The following is an 18111-nucleotide window of genomic DNA, read 5'->3' on the forward strand; positions in this document are numbered from 1 at the left end:
AGGACATGACGCTGGAGCGCTGTACATGTAATGACTGCAACTTAATCAGCGTAACCTTCTTGGTCGGGAAGATTTTCCGAGGTTATTTACAACTGTTCTGATTCTGTCACTTCCTCACTAATGGATGAAAGTCTACACCTTTTACAGCTGCAAAGAATGACACACACATATTTATTTTGTGCAGAACAAAAAAAAAAAAAAACACAAAGGTAACACTGCGCAGTACATTAATGTGTTGTCATGACATAAGCCGCAATAACAAGTGCAGCGGGACTCAAATGTAATACGTGTTAAAATATCTTACCTGCAAGGCATCCGGTGATTGATAGCAGAACAATTTGTTTCCATGGTAACATCATCTTTAGTTGCCGGGGGCTAATAAGACTCTCATCCAATTGCTTGTGAATGGAATGCTCTCCCTTGAATACAAGAATTTTAATCTGGAGGGAAAGTAATTATGGGATGTGATTAAAATATGACATTTTGATCCAAATACGACAAGCATTCAACAGCAGCAAAGAAAAAAAAAAAAAAAAAAAAACATGATTACGGCGCTGCTAAGTTACATAATTGGTTCTTATTATTTCTGAGTTACTGTAAGTGAGGAAAAAGTGAATCTTGAGGAAGCGAGGATACAAGCCGGCGGTGCGATTCTGAAGGTGCCGCAGGAGGAGAAGAAGATGCAGCTGCTAAATGGGTATGTTTTCTCTTTCTGTGCATGTTTCTCATCCCCTCCTAACAAGCTCAATTCTGCAGCTTTAAAAGGGAAGCGAGGAAGGGAATGATTGACCTCAAAAGATACTTCTCTCGCCCAATTTGACTATTAATAGGAGCTGGCAGACTGTGTACCAGCACCGCACAAAATGCCACTTCGTACTTTAACAAAGGGGTTTTGCCGGCTAACTGAATGTACGCTAACTGACTGTTTTCATTTGTGTATACATAGATCATATTCCCTTACTTTGGATCAACGGAAAAACACAAGAGGGATACAAACTAAAGCGGTGAAAATGAAAGACAGAATTTTGGCATCCTTTACCGTCGCTAACGAGGTTTCTATCATGTTAAATCCAACTATTTTACACCTCAAGCTCGGTTTACAAGTCAGAGGAATTATGTAGCCCATGATAACAGTTGTCAGGTATGAGACGGTGACTCATTCTGTGCCATTAGCTTTAGCGTTGAAGTGGTGAATTCAAATTAATGCCCTGAAACACCGCGATGACCTCTGTCTATAACAATCATCGCAGGGGCTTCGTATTAAAATCCAGTGATTACATTAATAACCTTAATAACTCCACTATTTAGCTGGGATATATGAGCTTAGTGCCCAGCCCGAGCACTGAGAGGAGAAATAAAATACATGACTCAGAAGTTCTGCAATTTACATTTAGAGAAGAGTCTTAGCCGGCTAATTTAGCCGGGCTTTTTGAGAGTTTCACCGTCGGGACGGGACTGTGGGTCAGACTTCTAACGTTTAACACGAAAACAAACTCAAAAATTCACGACGTGCAGCATTAGGTCGGAGTGATTGTACAGCTGAAAATTAGCATATTGTTTGCTGAGGGTGGCTAAGTATGGCTAAAGAAGGCTGCATGGCAAGTTTGTCCAAGTGAAGCAGCCGAAGCGCCGCAAATACGTGGAGCTTTATGTTGCTCTGGTTGCCCTTAGATGTCAAAGTAGCTGAACGCAGCGATAACAAAAGTAAAGGAACATTTTCTGATTTTCTTTTAATTAGTGATGAAATTGTATAATTTTCACAAATGGTGTGATTACTTAAAACGGTAGAACGTAAAAAGCAGTTTATTGCCAGCGCTGGGTAAAACAAACAGCTTGTGCAAACATGCTGCTTTTTGATGCATTATGGGCAATGTAGGAGGATCCAGTGGATCTGGAGTGTGACACCATAGACAGCATAAGGATGGACACCTGAACAAAGCAAGCAGAGCTCCCCCTGGTGACTGGCTGCAGTATAGGTCATAAGCTCCGCCTCCTCCATGTTAGTGGATGGGAGTTGGGCCGAACTAAAACAGAGGGAGTTAATATAATGTAGATGTATGTTCAAGTGTCGGTCTTTTGGATGAGTTTCATTTTAGGTAGTTATTTGACGCTATACAAACAGGATGGCGACTGCCAGTTGCCATGCCAACCGCTCCGTAAAGCGATCCCGTGGGACCGTGAGGGTTGTAAAACGTTTTTAAAAAACAAGTACAGTGTGTAATCCAACATGTCCTTGTAACTGGTGAAGTTAGAGCAGAGCGTGGTATTAATTAAACAAAAACGCGAGTGAGTCTGGAGGAAGTGCGGGCGGGGCACCGATAACGCCAATGCAAGGAAGTGGGGACGCATTGTCCATATTTATGTACAGTCTATAGGTGACACATACAAGGGACTAAAAGCCACAATATCCCAGCGTGCGGTGCACCAAATCTGAACATGCTATTTAATATTCAGACTTAGTGGATGCTTTATATTGCTCAAGTGCTCAAGTGGCCGTTTAATATCTCTGGTTGCATTAGGTCATTGTTGGTAACACACCGCGTAGGACTGCCTAATGGTGGACCAGTCATCCGATCTATACTCAGCTGGCCGTATTAGCCAGAAGCAGATGTCCCGAGTCTTTATATCACAATATCAATATGATAAAAAAATTACACCGTGAAAGAAGACTTCATCAATATCATCCACCCTCCCACAAGGAGCTGCAGTGACTTGCTGCTCTAACCAGAGATCAATGACACAAATGGCCATTAAAACTTTTCTTAATGTGGAGGCGGAAGCGAGGGCTCTGGCACTGTAATTGTATCATCGGTGGCACAGGAGGGGCTTTGCTCGAGCTCTGACCTACATCACAGCGAGTGGAAACGGATACGCCTCTCAGGATTAAGAATTCATCCCAGCCCCTCATCCTTACAACACAACCCCGTTGTGTGGATTAACCCAGGGCTATCTTTGGATTTCTTGAAACAGACCTAAATACTAACCACTCACTTGTTTCATCAACTTGTAACTATAGGATTGTGGCTGCGGCCTGACGTGAAAGGCATGACTACATAATCTTATTGAGCGCGAGGAGTGTGACGCGCCGAATCTACAGAGAAGGGGGAAATAATGACATTTGCTTGATCAGAACTTAATGGCCAGTGTTGGCTTAGCTCAGCTGTCCCGGTGCCAGTAATTGTTCCTCGTCTAGCGTAATTGCGGCCGCAGCCAGATTCAGAGTGGATTTCCTGGTGTCTTTCAAAATTTAGGGGGCGTTTTGCCACTCTAAAAACCCATCACATTGGATTACACGGTTCGAGATTCTGCTGGAAAAAAAGAATGTGTGCTGCATTTTTCAGTTTAAGTGCAGTATTACTGTGATGCACTTTCACCGGGATCCAACCTCGTCAGCCGAACCCCGTCAGTCCAACGAGCTTCGAGGACTTGTGAGAGGAAAATCTCCTCGAAAAGACTTTCTCTGCAAGTTTTTGTGCTACCCGGTGCACGGCGCAGTGTCTCTGCTGACATAATGGATGCTTATCCCCGAGCACAGCTTCATTCTGCAGCTTGTAACAGTCGCAGTGATGTTTTCAGTTTTTTTAAATATTTTCTGCATTTGGTTCTTATCAAAGAAGTGTATTAAAAACATCCAGTTTACGTCCTTCGTCCAGCTTTATCTGTAAGAACGGACAGCTTTTCTGTGTCTCTCGATGCATAGCTTAACCTTTGACCTTTTGACCTGCACCAGTGGCAAACCGCGCACGGCGTACCACCTGAAGATTTAGCAAAATCGCGGAGAAAAAGAACAAAAGCAATACTTTGGACGCAGGGCACACTGGAAAACTACTCCTTCTGGCGTTTGTGGTGATGATGAAGAAGAAGGTTGAGGCGGAATTTTCTTCCTTCAGATTTTCGCAGCTGAAATGATGAGCAAAAGGAAAGAAAAAATTGCACTGCCGAATGTAATGAGGCATCGCACTTTCACCTCCACAGAAGCTAAACCTAATGGAAGTCATTGGCTAAACGCATTCCAGAGTAAATGAGATGACTTCTTGGTTAGTGGGGCTGTTGTTTGGTGCATAATTGATAGGAGAGGTGGTTAAAGGCATCCATTCCCCCCCTCCCCGAGGGCAGCATAATTGCAAAAGAATCTAATAAGAGAGGGAGGAAGGGAGGGAGGGAGGGAAGGAGAGTTTCTATCATGGAGGTGGGTGCACTCAAGGTCTGCATGCAGATCACATGCTGTATACCCAAGCAACACGGGGGCCCGACGTATCGGAGTGTGCGAAAGCAAAAATGTCAAAAAAAAAAAAAAAAGGGCACGACTTCACCGCGGCGTATGATGAATCCATTCTCGTGTAGTTATTGTCTTTATGGCTATGTGCTGCCATCTCTATTAAATCACTCAGCAGGAGAACCTGGGAGACACGGATCTGCCACCGGAGGCGGACTCAATCTGAATACACAGCTGCTCCGTGCCGTTGCCAGTGAATGAAGGATTCACAATCAACCGTGCACCGACGCCTCCTAATTTACTCCGACTGGATGAGGACCCCCACAAAATCTGCTTCGCACGCGGCTCCACAGATTAAGCAGCAAATAAATAAATAAATAAATAAACAAATAAATAAATGATCTAAGTAATTAACAAATAAGGGCAAACCTTAATGCCTGCATTTCACAGCTTAGCGTGCAGCAAAACACCCGAGGTGACGGGAAAAAGAAGGAGTAATTGTTTGGTATTGATTGCGGCATCGCTTTGCACTAGGCTCTTAGGTGACTGAGCAATGCTTTCCATGTCAAATTATGCATTAAGGTTTCAAATAAAAAGGCATTTCATGTAATTGCCCCAGCTCCAACCCACTCTCAACAGCTGTTACATTAACATTCATGAAACAACTGGTTGCATCCATATTCTCTCTCTCTCTCTCTCCTTAGATGTTTCTTCCATCTCATTTCAAACGCTGCCTTGGAGCCAAAAAAGGAAAGAGAAAAAGAAGAAGTAGCCGCTTCTCACGTGTGATTGACATGTCACACTGCTGTGTGCATGAATAAGGCAAGAACTGTGGCTCAGCTAGAGTCTAAATATACAACTTATAGAAATAACCATGAGCAGGAGAGATGCAGAAAAAGCCCTTCACACTCACAATAGACTTCTTCACGCGCGGATACAGGTAGACTGCAATTTCACTTTTACTTCGGGGGCCCTCCTCTGACAGATTCTGTTACATATCTGTTCACCGCGGCAGAATTAAACATCTGGGCAGTACGCTCCGCAGACGTTATCCAGCTGTGTATCTCCATGCGAAAAATCACTGAATCCCTGGAAGACAGCAGGACGCCCCCAGTGACTCCTCCAATGTTAAACACGGCTGCAACCCTCAGCTGCTGCCTTGCCTGGCGCATGGGGGGGTGGGGTGGGGGGGGCAGGAGAGTAAGTGCACTTAAAAGAGAGGGGAGCAGCGATCCATTTCTCAACCCCATCATCAGCCAGGCACATCCCCAGACCCTCATCCTAGATACAGCCGCGAAAACACATGACTCCAGGTCAAGGATGAGGAGCTGAAGACACTCAGACGGGCTCTTTGCATTTTTTTTTTTTTTTCGTGTCCTGTGCTGTCCAATTCATTCCGCAGCCTTTCTGGAAAGAACAAACTGGCCATGGAACGTAATTTCCACTCTGGTTCAATCAAAAGGGCTTTTGAAAGCGAACGGTGCCGGAGTACAAACTCATCCCTGCACTGCCTCGCTGGATATTGCTATGTTATAGAATAATTCACCGCACGGCTTCAAAGACATGTTTCACCTCTCATTTGGCTACTGCTTGTTATTCTGCAAAGGATCTATGAATAAACATGAATAGGAGGGGAGAACGGTTACAATCCCCGCTGAATTGTAGGATACTTTGAAGATGCAGCCGGCTTCATTTTTTTTTTTCTTTCTGTCCGTTTGCAGTCTGAGAGAAGGGGTGGGAGGAAGGGGGAAAGGGAAGGCTTGTGTGCAGACCACTGGTGGGCAAATATTTGGTTTCCAGACAAAAAAAAAAAAAAAAAAAAAAGAGGCTGGAGCTGAGCTGATAATTTCTTTACTAACTATATCCCCTGTGGACTTCAACGACAATAATCCAGAGGGATTTGAGAGGAAAAAGCACATCACAACATCCGAATACTATTATTATTATGATGATGTTAAAGGACACTTCCTATTCTGCATTACTATTTTAAATAATCCACATGAGCTCAGGCTCAGAGAGGATTAAATAATTGCCTTAAACAAGTTCAAGTGAGAGCTTTTCTCCAGGCAGGCAGGCAGGCAGCCCTGATGCCGTTTCTCTGTGTGACCGAGCAGAGCAGCACCATATGGACTTTATCCTAGATGAGGGAAATGAGCCCCAGCAGTAGAAATCCCAGTAGGACCATTCAGACCATTTGAGGTCCATCTAGCAGTGCAATCAGCAGCAGCATGCATGTGTGACCACTATCAGCATGCACACTCTGTCTCGGTGCCCCTCTCGCAGATTTAGATCATCATCTCGCCACAGGAATAAGGTTTATAGGGCTGCGTTACTTTGTTCTGTGTCGAATCAAGTTGAGTTAGCAATTGTTTTGTTTTCCGTGCAAAGCAAAAGAAACTTAAACGCATTCAAATTAGGAGAGGAAGGAACATGCAAGCATGCTGCGGCTTCTAGCTGAACACTTACTTGTCCTGGAAGACGCAGGTTTTTTCCTCTTCATTAAACTGCTTTGATTGTAATTCCAGTATCCGTTAGATGTGTGGCTTGACGCGCATTTCTTCAGAAGCCAAAGAAGAGCGTCCTCTGCGCTCCGGCAGTGTTTGCGCTCTTCTGCACTTCTGCGTTTTGAGGACGGGACCGACGGTGAACTCTCTGCTGCCTCGGTAAATTCCAAGATCGCAAACGAATTTGCTGGCTGGCTGGCTGGCTGGGTGGGACGCGACCTACGGCGGGGTGCTCCGCCGCCGACCTCCTCGTATTACTTACACTCCTCCGCAAGACGCCGCCAAGAAGAGCTAGAGAGGACAGTGGTGCCTCTGAGCGGAGACTCGCGTTGTGCGCATCCCCGGGCTCTGCTCTCTTTGTGCGCAGGAAGAAGCGCCCACTGGTGACGCGTGAAAACACCCATCGCAGCAGAGTAATGCGCCACCAGCCTATGGGCACCTGCCATTCCTCTGCTTAAGTGAGTGAACATTTGATCTCGAGGTATTTAACGCTGTTATTAGCAGGGATCAAATGGAAAAAAATAAAAAAATAAAAAATAAATCTGGAAATGAAGGGTTCCTCGGTGTTCCAAAGACAAATGCTCAGGAGAACATGCGAAAATCTGAAAAAATAACTTATCGAAATAATAAACTGGCTCATCTGTGACGGACAGTCAGTAAATATTGTATTTTTTGCGTTAAATCCGCGCAGGGACTTTGCAGTAAATGTGGTGTATTGCGGATTTTGCGGACCACCATCCGGTGATCAATACAAGCAGCTGGGTATGGAAGTGATGTGCGTAGGTGAATCTCGCTCAGCAGAGCTTCATATATTAAGGCACATGCACCCAATTTAAACAATAAATAAATCTAAAATAATATTTATTAGCTGTGGAGGAGGAGGAGGAGGATTTCATCTTGAAGCACTGCGCTCAAAAAGTACAGCAGCTCCAAACTCTGCAGTGGAGGACCACACGGGCAGGTGCTCCAGAGCCTTTTGGTTTATGAATATGATGTCACCTAATTTCAATTTCATTGTTTTCATGATGCAACCAATCGAAATCACATGGTGTGCAGGTTTTTTTTTTTCTCCCCCTCTTACAGCTCTTTTATTTTTCTTTAAAAAAAACTCTTTGCAGGGGGATTCAATCAGATGCCTGGGGCTGTTAATGTGACCTATATCTCCTACATATCTGGGCCCCTATTCCTAAAGAATCCTCTCAGAGAGCTCCTAACTTAAAGCCTAAGAATTCCCAGCAAAGAGCTCAGGAGTAATTGCAAAACATTCTCAGAGAACTCTGAGCAAGGAATGGACAGACACTCTGATCTTAGTGAGGAGGTGTGACTGGTTGATGCTAAAAGCTAGATAAAAATACACTTTTGGTAATAATGGGCCGAGAATGGATCTCTGTGAAATTATAAATAATATTTTACATAAAAAGAAATACTATAGTATTGTCTATACTTTAAAATGAGCCTACAAAAATGATCCAGGCCCACCTGCACAGTATTCACATGCTGATAGTTCTATTTATTTGCTTCCATTCATTTACCATGCTGGTCATTTTCCATCCATTTGATATTAACAAGGGTAAAATGGCTAAGCTTTCATTCGTTTCTGTGATTGCCAACCGGCCGATAAGAAGCAGTGTTGGTTGGCGTTCAAATCTTCCACAAACCCAAACAGCGATGGAGAAGAAAAGAATTAGGAAACCCAACTGGACAGAGGAACAGTGTTTGCTTCTGGCTCAACTGGTCAATGAGAATAAAAGCGTTTTGAGATTTGGTAGATTTGGCCCCAATGTCATCACTACAAGCCAAGAAGCAGGCATGGGAAACTAGAGCACAACAGATAAATGCCTCCTTTCTGCTTAAGAAACTCCTAAGCCTCTTAAAAGTCCTCCTCCCTGCTCTGAACACATCTAACCTTAGGAGCTCTTTAGGAATACCTTTTATCTTTACCAGGATCTACTCTGAACTTTGAGGGGCAATTATTAGAAAACATCATGATTTTAAGAGTTTTCTTAAAATTTGGCCACTAGGAGCAACTCTTTGAATCTTTAGGAATATGGCCCCAGGCCACATGGACGCCACTCTTAGGTCCTCTTCGCTTAAAGCTGCACTAATCGTTATTTCCGAAGGCAAAACTGGATCAAATAAGCATGCCTGATGTGAAAGGCATCAAATATAATGTAACCCACAGACTATTACAACCCCCCCCCCCCCCCCCCCCAGCTTTTTGGGACATTTCAACATCTTTCAGCTCGTTGTTTTGGTTTCGCGGACCAAGAGTTTGCAGTTTGGGACGTTTGCCTGAGACCACAACAGAGATGAAAGTGTGAATGGATATTGCACTTTGATGTGGCATACATGACTCCAAATGAATCTTGGGGGAGCTGTGGAGTAGTGGTTAGAGATGCAGCTTGGGACCAGAGGTCGCCGTGTCCATGGCTGAGGTGCCTTGAGCAAGCACCCAATCCCCAAATTGATGGAGCCTATCCCAGCTGTCATTGGGGCGAGAGGCGGGGTCCACCCTGGACAGGTCTCCAGTCTATCTCAGGGCTAACACAGAGAAACAGACAACCATTCACACTCACACCTACGGCCAATTTAGAGTCACCAATGAACCTAACCAGCATGTCTTTGGACGGTGGGAGGAAGCTGGAGTACCTGGAGAGAACCCACACAGACACAGGAAGAACATGCAAACTCCACACAGAAAGGCCTGGTTGGCCCATGGATTCAAACCCGGGACCTTCTTGCTGTGAGACAGTTTTCTGTATTCATTTAATGTTTAGCTTTCCTTGCCTTGCATCCTTAATACTATGATAAATCAAAGTACTTTACTACTGTATTAACCAGCTTAAGCTCATAATTTTGGGCTCAGTTGACAAAATTGAGCAGGTTTCACCCCCAGTTTAACCTCCTCTAGGAGAGGACAAGAAGTGCCAATCAATAACAGTAAACAGCATTGATTTCTGATAAGTGAAAAACTTCAGCGTTAACGCGACATTACAGTCCCGATTCAGGCTGCGAGCGCAGCCCAAGCGCAGACCCACTCGGGCTTGTCGTCATTAAATGGCAGTAAAAATAAAAATGGAGCTGCCACTTCAGCTCTTTTATCCGCACTTTATCCACAACAATCTACTGGATGGCACAGCCGTTTGTAATTCTTATGTTGTCAGACTCTGTGAAAGCGTCCCCGTCACTTTCGGTTACGTGCTTGGATATCTCTTTTTCAAAACTCTTCATAAGCTGTGCCAGCGATTCTCTTTCAAGTAAAGAGAAGCCTTCAAAGATGCTCTGTGGTCAAAAAAAATAAATAAATAGCAAGCAAGAAAGAAAACTAAGACATAAAAATAGACAAAGAAGAGGGAGAGCAGCTGACATTCAGCCTCATGTTTCCAAAGCTGTCACTCATCACACTAAATAAATCTCCCCATTGCCACATAGATAATTGCTGTTAGTTTTATCCGGTGCAATCCATTTGATTGACTTAAATATTAAAATGATGGAGATATGAATATTTAATGTTTCTGGGCACAGAATAAGTCCTGGGGGTTCCAGGGAGACTGATGGGAAAATGCAGAGGAGGTGAAACTCCATTAATTAAGGTCATCTGGTGTCTTATTGGCTGAGGAGGAGGAGAAGGGGTGTGGAGGAGCAGGAGTTTGTGTTTGGGAGAAAATGACAGCTCAAGGTCAGCAGAGATACGAGGCTATCACACACACCGACGCCGCACATAATCCGCCGTCATCTGCAGGGCGAAGCCGGCCTGGTGAAATGAGTGATGGGAACATTTTGCATGCACAAGCAGCAGTTTAAGAGAGCAAGTCCTGCTGGGGTGTCTGCAGATAAACCAGGTCTAGAGATCCCCTCCCCGCATCTGAGTCCGTGATGACCTCCTCTCGGAAGAAGTCAAAAGAAAATGAATGCATAATCTTGAGGTGACATTGTGCATATATTCATTTATTTTTTTGGTTAGTTGTAAAGGAAAGGAGAAGAACATTCAGTGTTGACAGGATATCACATGACTAGGTAATGGTGGAGTAAATGTGTTGCTCAATAAAGCTGACGTGCCATAAATAATGTCATTCCTGTTCTGTAAATTTACATTTGGGATGAAAAATGTTTCAGGAGCTACACCGATCAGTCATAACATTATGACCACCTTCCTAATATTGTGTAGGTCTCCCTTGTGGTGACTCATGAGAGAATGGACCTGGTCTGGTCTAGGTGGGTGCTACATGTCTAAGTAACATCCACACCAATGAATGCAGTATTACCAGAAGTATATGAATATCCATTATGTACATATAGTATCTATCCAATAATGGCGTTTTAGTTCAAAACAGCACCTTTTACACATTCATAATGTTTAAAGTATGAATGACGATCATTTATCATTACGTTTACTTTTCCAGCGCTGTGTCACCTGTAGTTATAATGCTTTTGAAGACGTTACAAGACCTTCTGACACCCTTGTGCAATTTTGTCCCCTGCAATGCTATTATAACGCCAACTCCCTGCTCACAGAGCCCAGGTAGTAGGGTCACACCCGAAAACAGTACTGCTTCAGAGCCGTATTTATAGCTGAATGTGTCCAACAATCTGGAGTGGTAAAAATTTATATTTTAAAATATTTTGACAGAAACCATTCAAAATGTGATATATTTCCACCAATCGGAAACACAAAACAAAAATGTCATGGCTATAAGTCAATAAGAAATGCTCCAGATGGTCGACTGTGTGACACATATCCTGGTCCTCCCTCAAAAGCCAGTCTCCTGTCATATAACAGTTGGACTGGGAAAAACACATTGAGGCAACACTGCTGCTGCTGCAGTGACGGTTTCAACTGTGTGGTGGCAGGAGCAGGTGCAGACGGACCTTTCAACAGTAGCGTCCATAATTTGAACTGATACGGCAGTTTTGTTCATGTGCTCAGCTGGATGAGTGCTCCGGAGCTGTAAAAGCTGAAGACGGTGTCGTAAAACCTTTCGCGTGCACCGATCAGCCACAACTTTATGACCACTGACAGGAGAAGTGAATAACATTTAAACCATCTTGTGACAATTCAATGTTCTGCTGGGAAACTTTTGGACCTGGCATTCATTGGTGTGGATGTTACTTAGACATGTAGCACCCACCTAGACCAGACCAGGCACCCCCACCCCATAGCAATGACACTCCTTGATGGCAGCAGCCATCCCCAGCAGGATGCAGCCTGACACAGACACACACACAAAAACACTTTAGGAACAACTAAAAAAAAAAACATGAAGAACAGCACAAGGTGTTGACCTGGCCTCCAAATTCACTAGATCCCAAACTGATCAAGTATCTGTGGGATGATCCACAGAGGCCCCTCCCCTCAAAGCCCACCCACCAAAGGACACCCTCAGAAGGCCCATGTCCATTCTCTGATGAGTCACCACTGCTGCTGAGGACGAATCCTATGATGACTTTGGAACAACAAGATGTAGGAACTATTACTTACATCAGCGTTCATTAACATGCATGTTAGTGTCAAACTACACAAAATCAACATAGATTCTGGAGTACAGTCATCCATGTATTTGTACTTGAGTGAGTGACGAGATTAACCCAAGGCGTTGCTGTGTGCTGCGATAAATCTTTTAAGCATCACTGGCAAGAAACAGAAACGCACACACTGCTGTCGGCACGGATACTGTAGGCAATACCTGGCAAAAATCAAAGTGACTTCTGCTACATGTTTACCAAGATGGTCTGTGTTTCTGAAAGTCGATATGAGTGTTGGCTCAATAGTGGTTGCTGCACCAAATTTTGGGGGAAGGCATTCTCCAAGAAGCCATATGTTGGAATAAACACATGCAAATTTGTATTACGGTTCATAAAAACAGGTCGTGAGGCTGGAAAGGATCAAATAGAATTTTTTATTTTTTTTTTTTTTTTAAACACAACACAGACTACAGTGGAGAGCAGGGATTTCACAAAGAAAATAAATGTCTTGTTATGAATGGCTCACGCTGATTTCTTCCTTCAGTCTTTTCAGACCTAACACTGAACTTCCGACAGAAGAGAAGTTAGAGAAAAAGAAAAACAAGTGAAAAGTGATGAGAAAGAAGAATTTCACCTGAAGGTGTCCAGAGCATCCCAGTGAGATTTACAGCTTCGACCGGGGGACTCGTGAGCTGCTGTTTTTTTAAGCTCCAGGCTTGGCAGCATACAGTATACGGCTCTGATTGTTCTTACTGCCAGTTCTCTAAAGTTAGAGGTGTAACAACATCCACCGGCGAGAATAACACTTTATCTTTTATTGGTGGACTTCGGGTCTGTGCTGTGAAGACAAAACCGAGAGATGTTTCGCATCACCTCAGTGTGAACGTGTCAAAGGTGGAACAAGTGCAACAAATGGGAAAAAATAAAAAAAAATAGAGAAAGGGATAAGAAAAAGAAAAAGAAACATCGTTTCATCGTGTACGGTCCAGAGTGTATGTATTTGGACATTTTTTTTGTTCTCCCGGCTCTGTGCTACGGCGTATCTGAAATAAAATCTACGAAACATTTAGTAGGCAAGAGTCCAATGACTTGTGAACCATTTAAATTGGGCACTCTGTGTTAAAAGGTCTCTATTTCCCATGCATATATAGTGAGCAGAGCCTGGGGACTTTAATCTAGGATCAGGGATTTATTTTATTTTATTTTATTTTATTAATAAAGCATTACTTTAACTGTCCATGTCTCAGATGTCTGGCCTGTATAATATCACCCATTCAATGCGATAGAGGCTGAGGAGGTAAATTCTAAAAATATTTTTATCGAATTAGAAAGGTACAGCACAAATACGCCCAGAGCTGGGTGCAAATGTTTATTTCTGAAGTTTCTCCTGCATGCGGACACGGAACTAAGTAGCTCTCTCTCAGCTTGGACGCACTTGTTAAAATTTCCAGCCCCTACACACCTCGAGCTCCGAGATATTTTAAGTAGTCTTGCGCACGCAACCAGTTTACTGATCTACCGACAAATTTGTCAGGGGACGGTAAGGTCTTGACAGGTCCGAAATGTTTGCAGCAATCTATCCAAAGGTGACATCCATGAATGAAATACAGCAGGACGGATATGAAAAGGCCCAGCCCCAACAGACCTGACCCAAAATGAGTACAAGTGCTGGAAGCAAAGATTTGATCAATTAACAAGGATGGAGGGGAATATTAGCATTAATATAAGCGGGAGGAGAAACAGAAAATTAACTCTAATTCCAAAGTAAGAAAGGATAGTAAAACATTTGCATGTAGAATTGATTTATAATTAGTCAAATCCAAAGAGCTTGATTTGAACTTCTGCAACAACTCGTCCTTATCCAGGCGTTGATTTTGTTAGTTGAGTGATTTTTTTTGTCCATCTCAAGTGTGGAGGTGGAAAAGGACTGGTTGGGCTGTAGTCCTACGTCTCTGCTACAGCCGTGGCTAAAGACATTAAGACTCATCCATAGGCATTTTGAGAGAATATGTCTTCTTCTGAGGCCTTTGAATTCCTTTGGGAACACTGACGAATCGCCTCCACCCATGTCTGTCTTGGGCCATCTTCTCCAGCTGTTGCCACGTCAGCCCCTCCTTCTTGAACTCTTGCTCTGTGCTTCTTCTCCAGGTGTAGAGGAGAAACAGAAATATACGAAATTAGCTCTAATTCCAAAGTAAGAAAGGATTGTCCAGATCCACTCTACCCCCGAGACTTTAAAGCAGGATCTCACCCATCCTGGACCCGGCCTGGATCTGGGTCAGAGGTTCAAGTCTAGGTTCCTCAGAAAGAAATCTCCCCGTGAAGAACTCCACAGTGGATTCAGAGAGTAAAACATTTGCATGTGGAATTGATTTATATTTAGTCGTATCCAAAGGGCTTGATTTGAACTTCTGCGACAACTCGTCCTTAACCGGGCGTTGCTTTGACGTTGAGGGTGCAGGTTAGGTTTCTTTCCAACGACTGCACAGTCCAACACTGTGCCACCACTCTTCATCAGCTGAACCTTTCTGTTGTTGCTTTTGCTGCCACACCGTTTTACTTTACTTTTCTACCCAGCAGATGCGCGGCTGCATCTGAAGGTTTTCTTCCGGGAACCCATTAACAGCTATTTCTCGATGACAGTTCACCCAGAGGAAAGTGCAAGCTGGGCGGGTTTTGATACTCTTTTTATAGACTTCCTCTACTTTATAGGCATCAGTTAGGTTCGTTTCAGATTTGTCAGTCAGCTGATGACCCCTTGATTCATCATATTGACGCTCTGTCCCTTAATAGACAGGTTTCCTCCCAGCAACTTGACTGCATTTTGGCGCAGAGTGCTTTGTCAGTGACGGTCGCGGAGGACAATAGCTCACAACAGCTCCCGCGCCGTTTGCAATTTGCACGTTTTTTTATATCCTGTGTGTGTTGTTTGTCCATGTTGTTGCTTTCTGTGCCTTTTAATTACCCATCAGGAATACTGAATTGACTGTTGAGTGTCATCATGAGCTTTGAAGAGCATTTATCAGCTCTTGAATTCTTATCAGGTTCCAACGCTAGTGAGACATTTTACCAACCTTACATCCAGTTAAATCCAAAATAAGTTAATGAGGTAGAAAGTAACTCAAACTTTAGCACAAACCCTAGCAGCAAAAATCTCAGCTGTTTGTTTTCTAACCGTCATAAATTTTGTTGAAACTGACTTAAATATTTCCAGTATTTTACATCTATCAGATGGGTATAAATATTAGATTAGACTTTATATTATTTAATAAAAATAACTGTCTTAAACAGAGTGAGACTGTGAGTTGGTGTTGCTGTTATTTGCCACCAGGTTGTAGCGTAGGAGTAAATTATATTGTCAGCCTGTCACTTTTAAAAATTAAAGGATTAATAATTACTAAAGTCAGCCCGGTTCGCTGGTTCGGTGCCTTTGCTGCAAAAGGTATAAATAAAAAGGAAACACCGGCAGTTATAATCAAGTTCTACAAATTAAATTAGTTGTGCTTAAACCCCATTATAATTCAGCTTACTGTACATAAAGATAAAATTAATATGTTAATGTCATTAGATCCAAAGAAACATTGTCAGTTCAGCACTATAATGAGAAAATAACAAGCTCTACATTTAACCAGCTGCAATAAAAAGAAAACTTTTCAACTTTTCAACAAAATAAATGCTGTGTGATTAGATTAGATTCAACTTTATTGTCATTACAATGTGAATGTGCGTATTGGAGATATTTGAGTGTCCTTTTCAGTTTGAGTTCAGTTCAGAGTGTCTGTGGCTGTTCAAGGAGGCAGGAGTGTGAGAAGTTTAACCTTAGCTTTGCAAGAAGGGACGGTAAAGTCCTCCGCGGGATCCACAGTCACAGTCCTTGAGCTCTTCCATCCGGCGCCATATGAACAACTCCAGGGATTTCTTCCACCAGTCGCTTTCTCCCAGTACAGTTAGATATATCCAGCTGGTTTTGGTTACAGTTCTTCTTTGTTTACTTTAAAATAAGTTATTAATTGATTTCCTTTATTGCCTCCAAAAACTAGACTTCCTCTTAGTTATCTCTTTTTGTTCCTCTCACTCCTCAGTCTGTTCTCCTCCATGCTGCTTCTGTTAGTTGTCCACCTCAGGTGTGTCCAATTTATCTCCTCCCTCCCCCTCCTCCTCCTCTCCTGTCTAGGTGGAAAAGGACTGGTTGGTCTGTAGTCCTGCGTCTCTGCTACAGCAGTGACTAAAGACATTAAGACTCATCCATGGACATTATGGATGAGGGTCAGGTATGTGGACCATAGATTAGTTATCTGAGAGAATATGTCTTCTTCGTCTTCTTAGGCCTTTCAATTCCTTTCAGAACATGGGCCATTGATGAATCACCTCCACCCATGCCTGTCTTGGGTCACATCAGCCCCTCCTTCTTGAACTCTTGAGCTCTGTGCTTCTTCTCCAGGTGTTCTTGGGATGACACCCCCCCCCCCGTTTGCCCCGTGGGTTCCATGTCAGTGCCTGTTTGGTCATTGCTGTGTTGTTTCTTCTCAGTGCGTGACCAATCCAGAACCACCTTCTCCTTTTCATCTGTACTATTCTATTGGTTCCTGGTTGGTGCGTTCCCCCAGAGTGACGTTGTTGATTGTGTTTGGCCTGAAGATCCCGAGGGTGCATGAATATCTGCAGCTTGCTCACAATGGTAGTGGTGTTCTTCCATGTTTCGGATCCATGCAGCAGTACGGATTTGACGTTGGAGTTGAAGATTTTGAGCTTGGTCTTGAGGGAGATGTTTTTTTGTTTTCCAGATCTTGGTTAGGATGTTGAATGCTGCTCTTCCAATTCTTGCCTTTACGTCTTTCCCTGGCCCTCCGTCCACGGCTATCACACTTCCCACGTAGGTAAATTTGTTGACCTCTTCGGGAGAGTGGCCCTCGAGTGTTATGGAATTCATGCTTTTTGTCGTTAATCCGCAAGATTTTGGTTTTTGGCCCATTTCATTTTGAGTCCAAGCTCAGCTGTGGTTGTTTCCAGCCGTGTTGTCTTGTCCTGCATCCGTGAGAGCAGTGCAATGTCATCCACAAAGTCGAGATCATCGTCAAGGTGTTCTGTCAGGCTGCTTTATTTGTTTCATTATCCATGATCTATGAGAGAATATGTGGCATTTATGAATTTTCTCAAATTTAAAATAGTTTTCTTTTCTTTTTATCACAGACCTGTTCAGTTATACCATGCACGCATTTATCTCTTTTCTCCACAGCTAAATGAAAAAAACAAACAGAATTACAATAATTATGTCTTAAGGAAACTGGAAATGAAATATGAATTCTTTAAAATGTCTTAGCGGCGACAGTTTTGGCTTCTTCCTTTGTGTCAACCCCTCACCTCTTTATTTTGCCACAGGTCAGCTTTGCTCTGGCGACACACCGCTGACAGCTCTATTAATACTCCCTGGTCACAGAAACGTTCACCTCCCCATTAACAGGTGCCACTCATCGGGCAAAAAGCAAGCAAGGGCAGTTTATGGGAAGAATGAAAAGCGTGAAGTCCGTTTACTCTCAATAAAAAACAAAAAAAAAGATGTTATACCATCTGTTAGTGTGCTTTCCTCTTCATATGTGTACATACACACCTCGGCTGAATGTTCAGCTCGTTTTATCTGTGAAAGCTGATGCCTGGTATGTGCGAATCCACGAGTGTCTCGATGATGTGTAATTTCAGGACGCAGCCAAGCCCACCATGGCCCAAGGATGTCTGGAACCAGAATTTGAAACTCTTTGGACAGTCTTCACAGCAGCTGTACTTCACGTATCTCATTTTTGTTCAAAGAGTATTGTACACGCTCTGTTTCTGTCTGTCTGTTTTTTTCCCCCACTGTTCCACAGCCAGAACAAAATGGAAAAGCAGCTCTTCTTCTGCTTTTAAGAAGCTCACGTCAAGTTCTTGTGTGCG

At 43.3% G+C, this 18111-nt stretch overlaps 1 protein-coding gene across 1 annotated transcript in view; it reads right to left on the reverse strand.

The window, feature by feature from the left end:
- Window positions 1-16021, reverse strand: part of cntn3b (contactin 3b) — a 60373-nt gene extending 44352 nt beyond the window's left edge. Inside the window, exons 1-2 of the mRNA XM_084542796.1 lie at window positions 16002-16021; window positions 305-440 (exon numbers count right to left, since the gene is read on the reverse strand). Coding sequence (XP_084398922.1) covers window positions 305-359 — 55 coding nt within the window. The 5' untranslated portion in view covers window positions 360-440; window positions 16002-16021. The remainder of the gene's footprint in view (window positions 1-304; window positions 441-16001) is intronic.
- Between the last annotated feature and the right edge of the window lie 2090 nt (window positions 16022-18111).

This window comes from Chelon labrosus, assembly GCF_963514085.1.
Source record: "Chelon labrosus genome assembly, chromosome: 4".
In the NCBI taxonomy this organism is placed as follows: domain Eukaryota; kingdom Metazoa; phylum Chordata; class Actinopteri; order Mugiliformes; family Mugilidae; genus Chelon; species Chelon labrosus.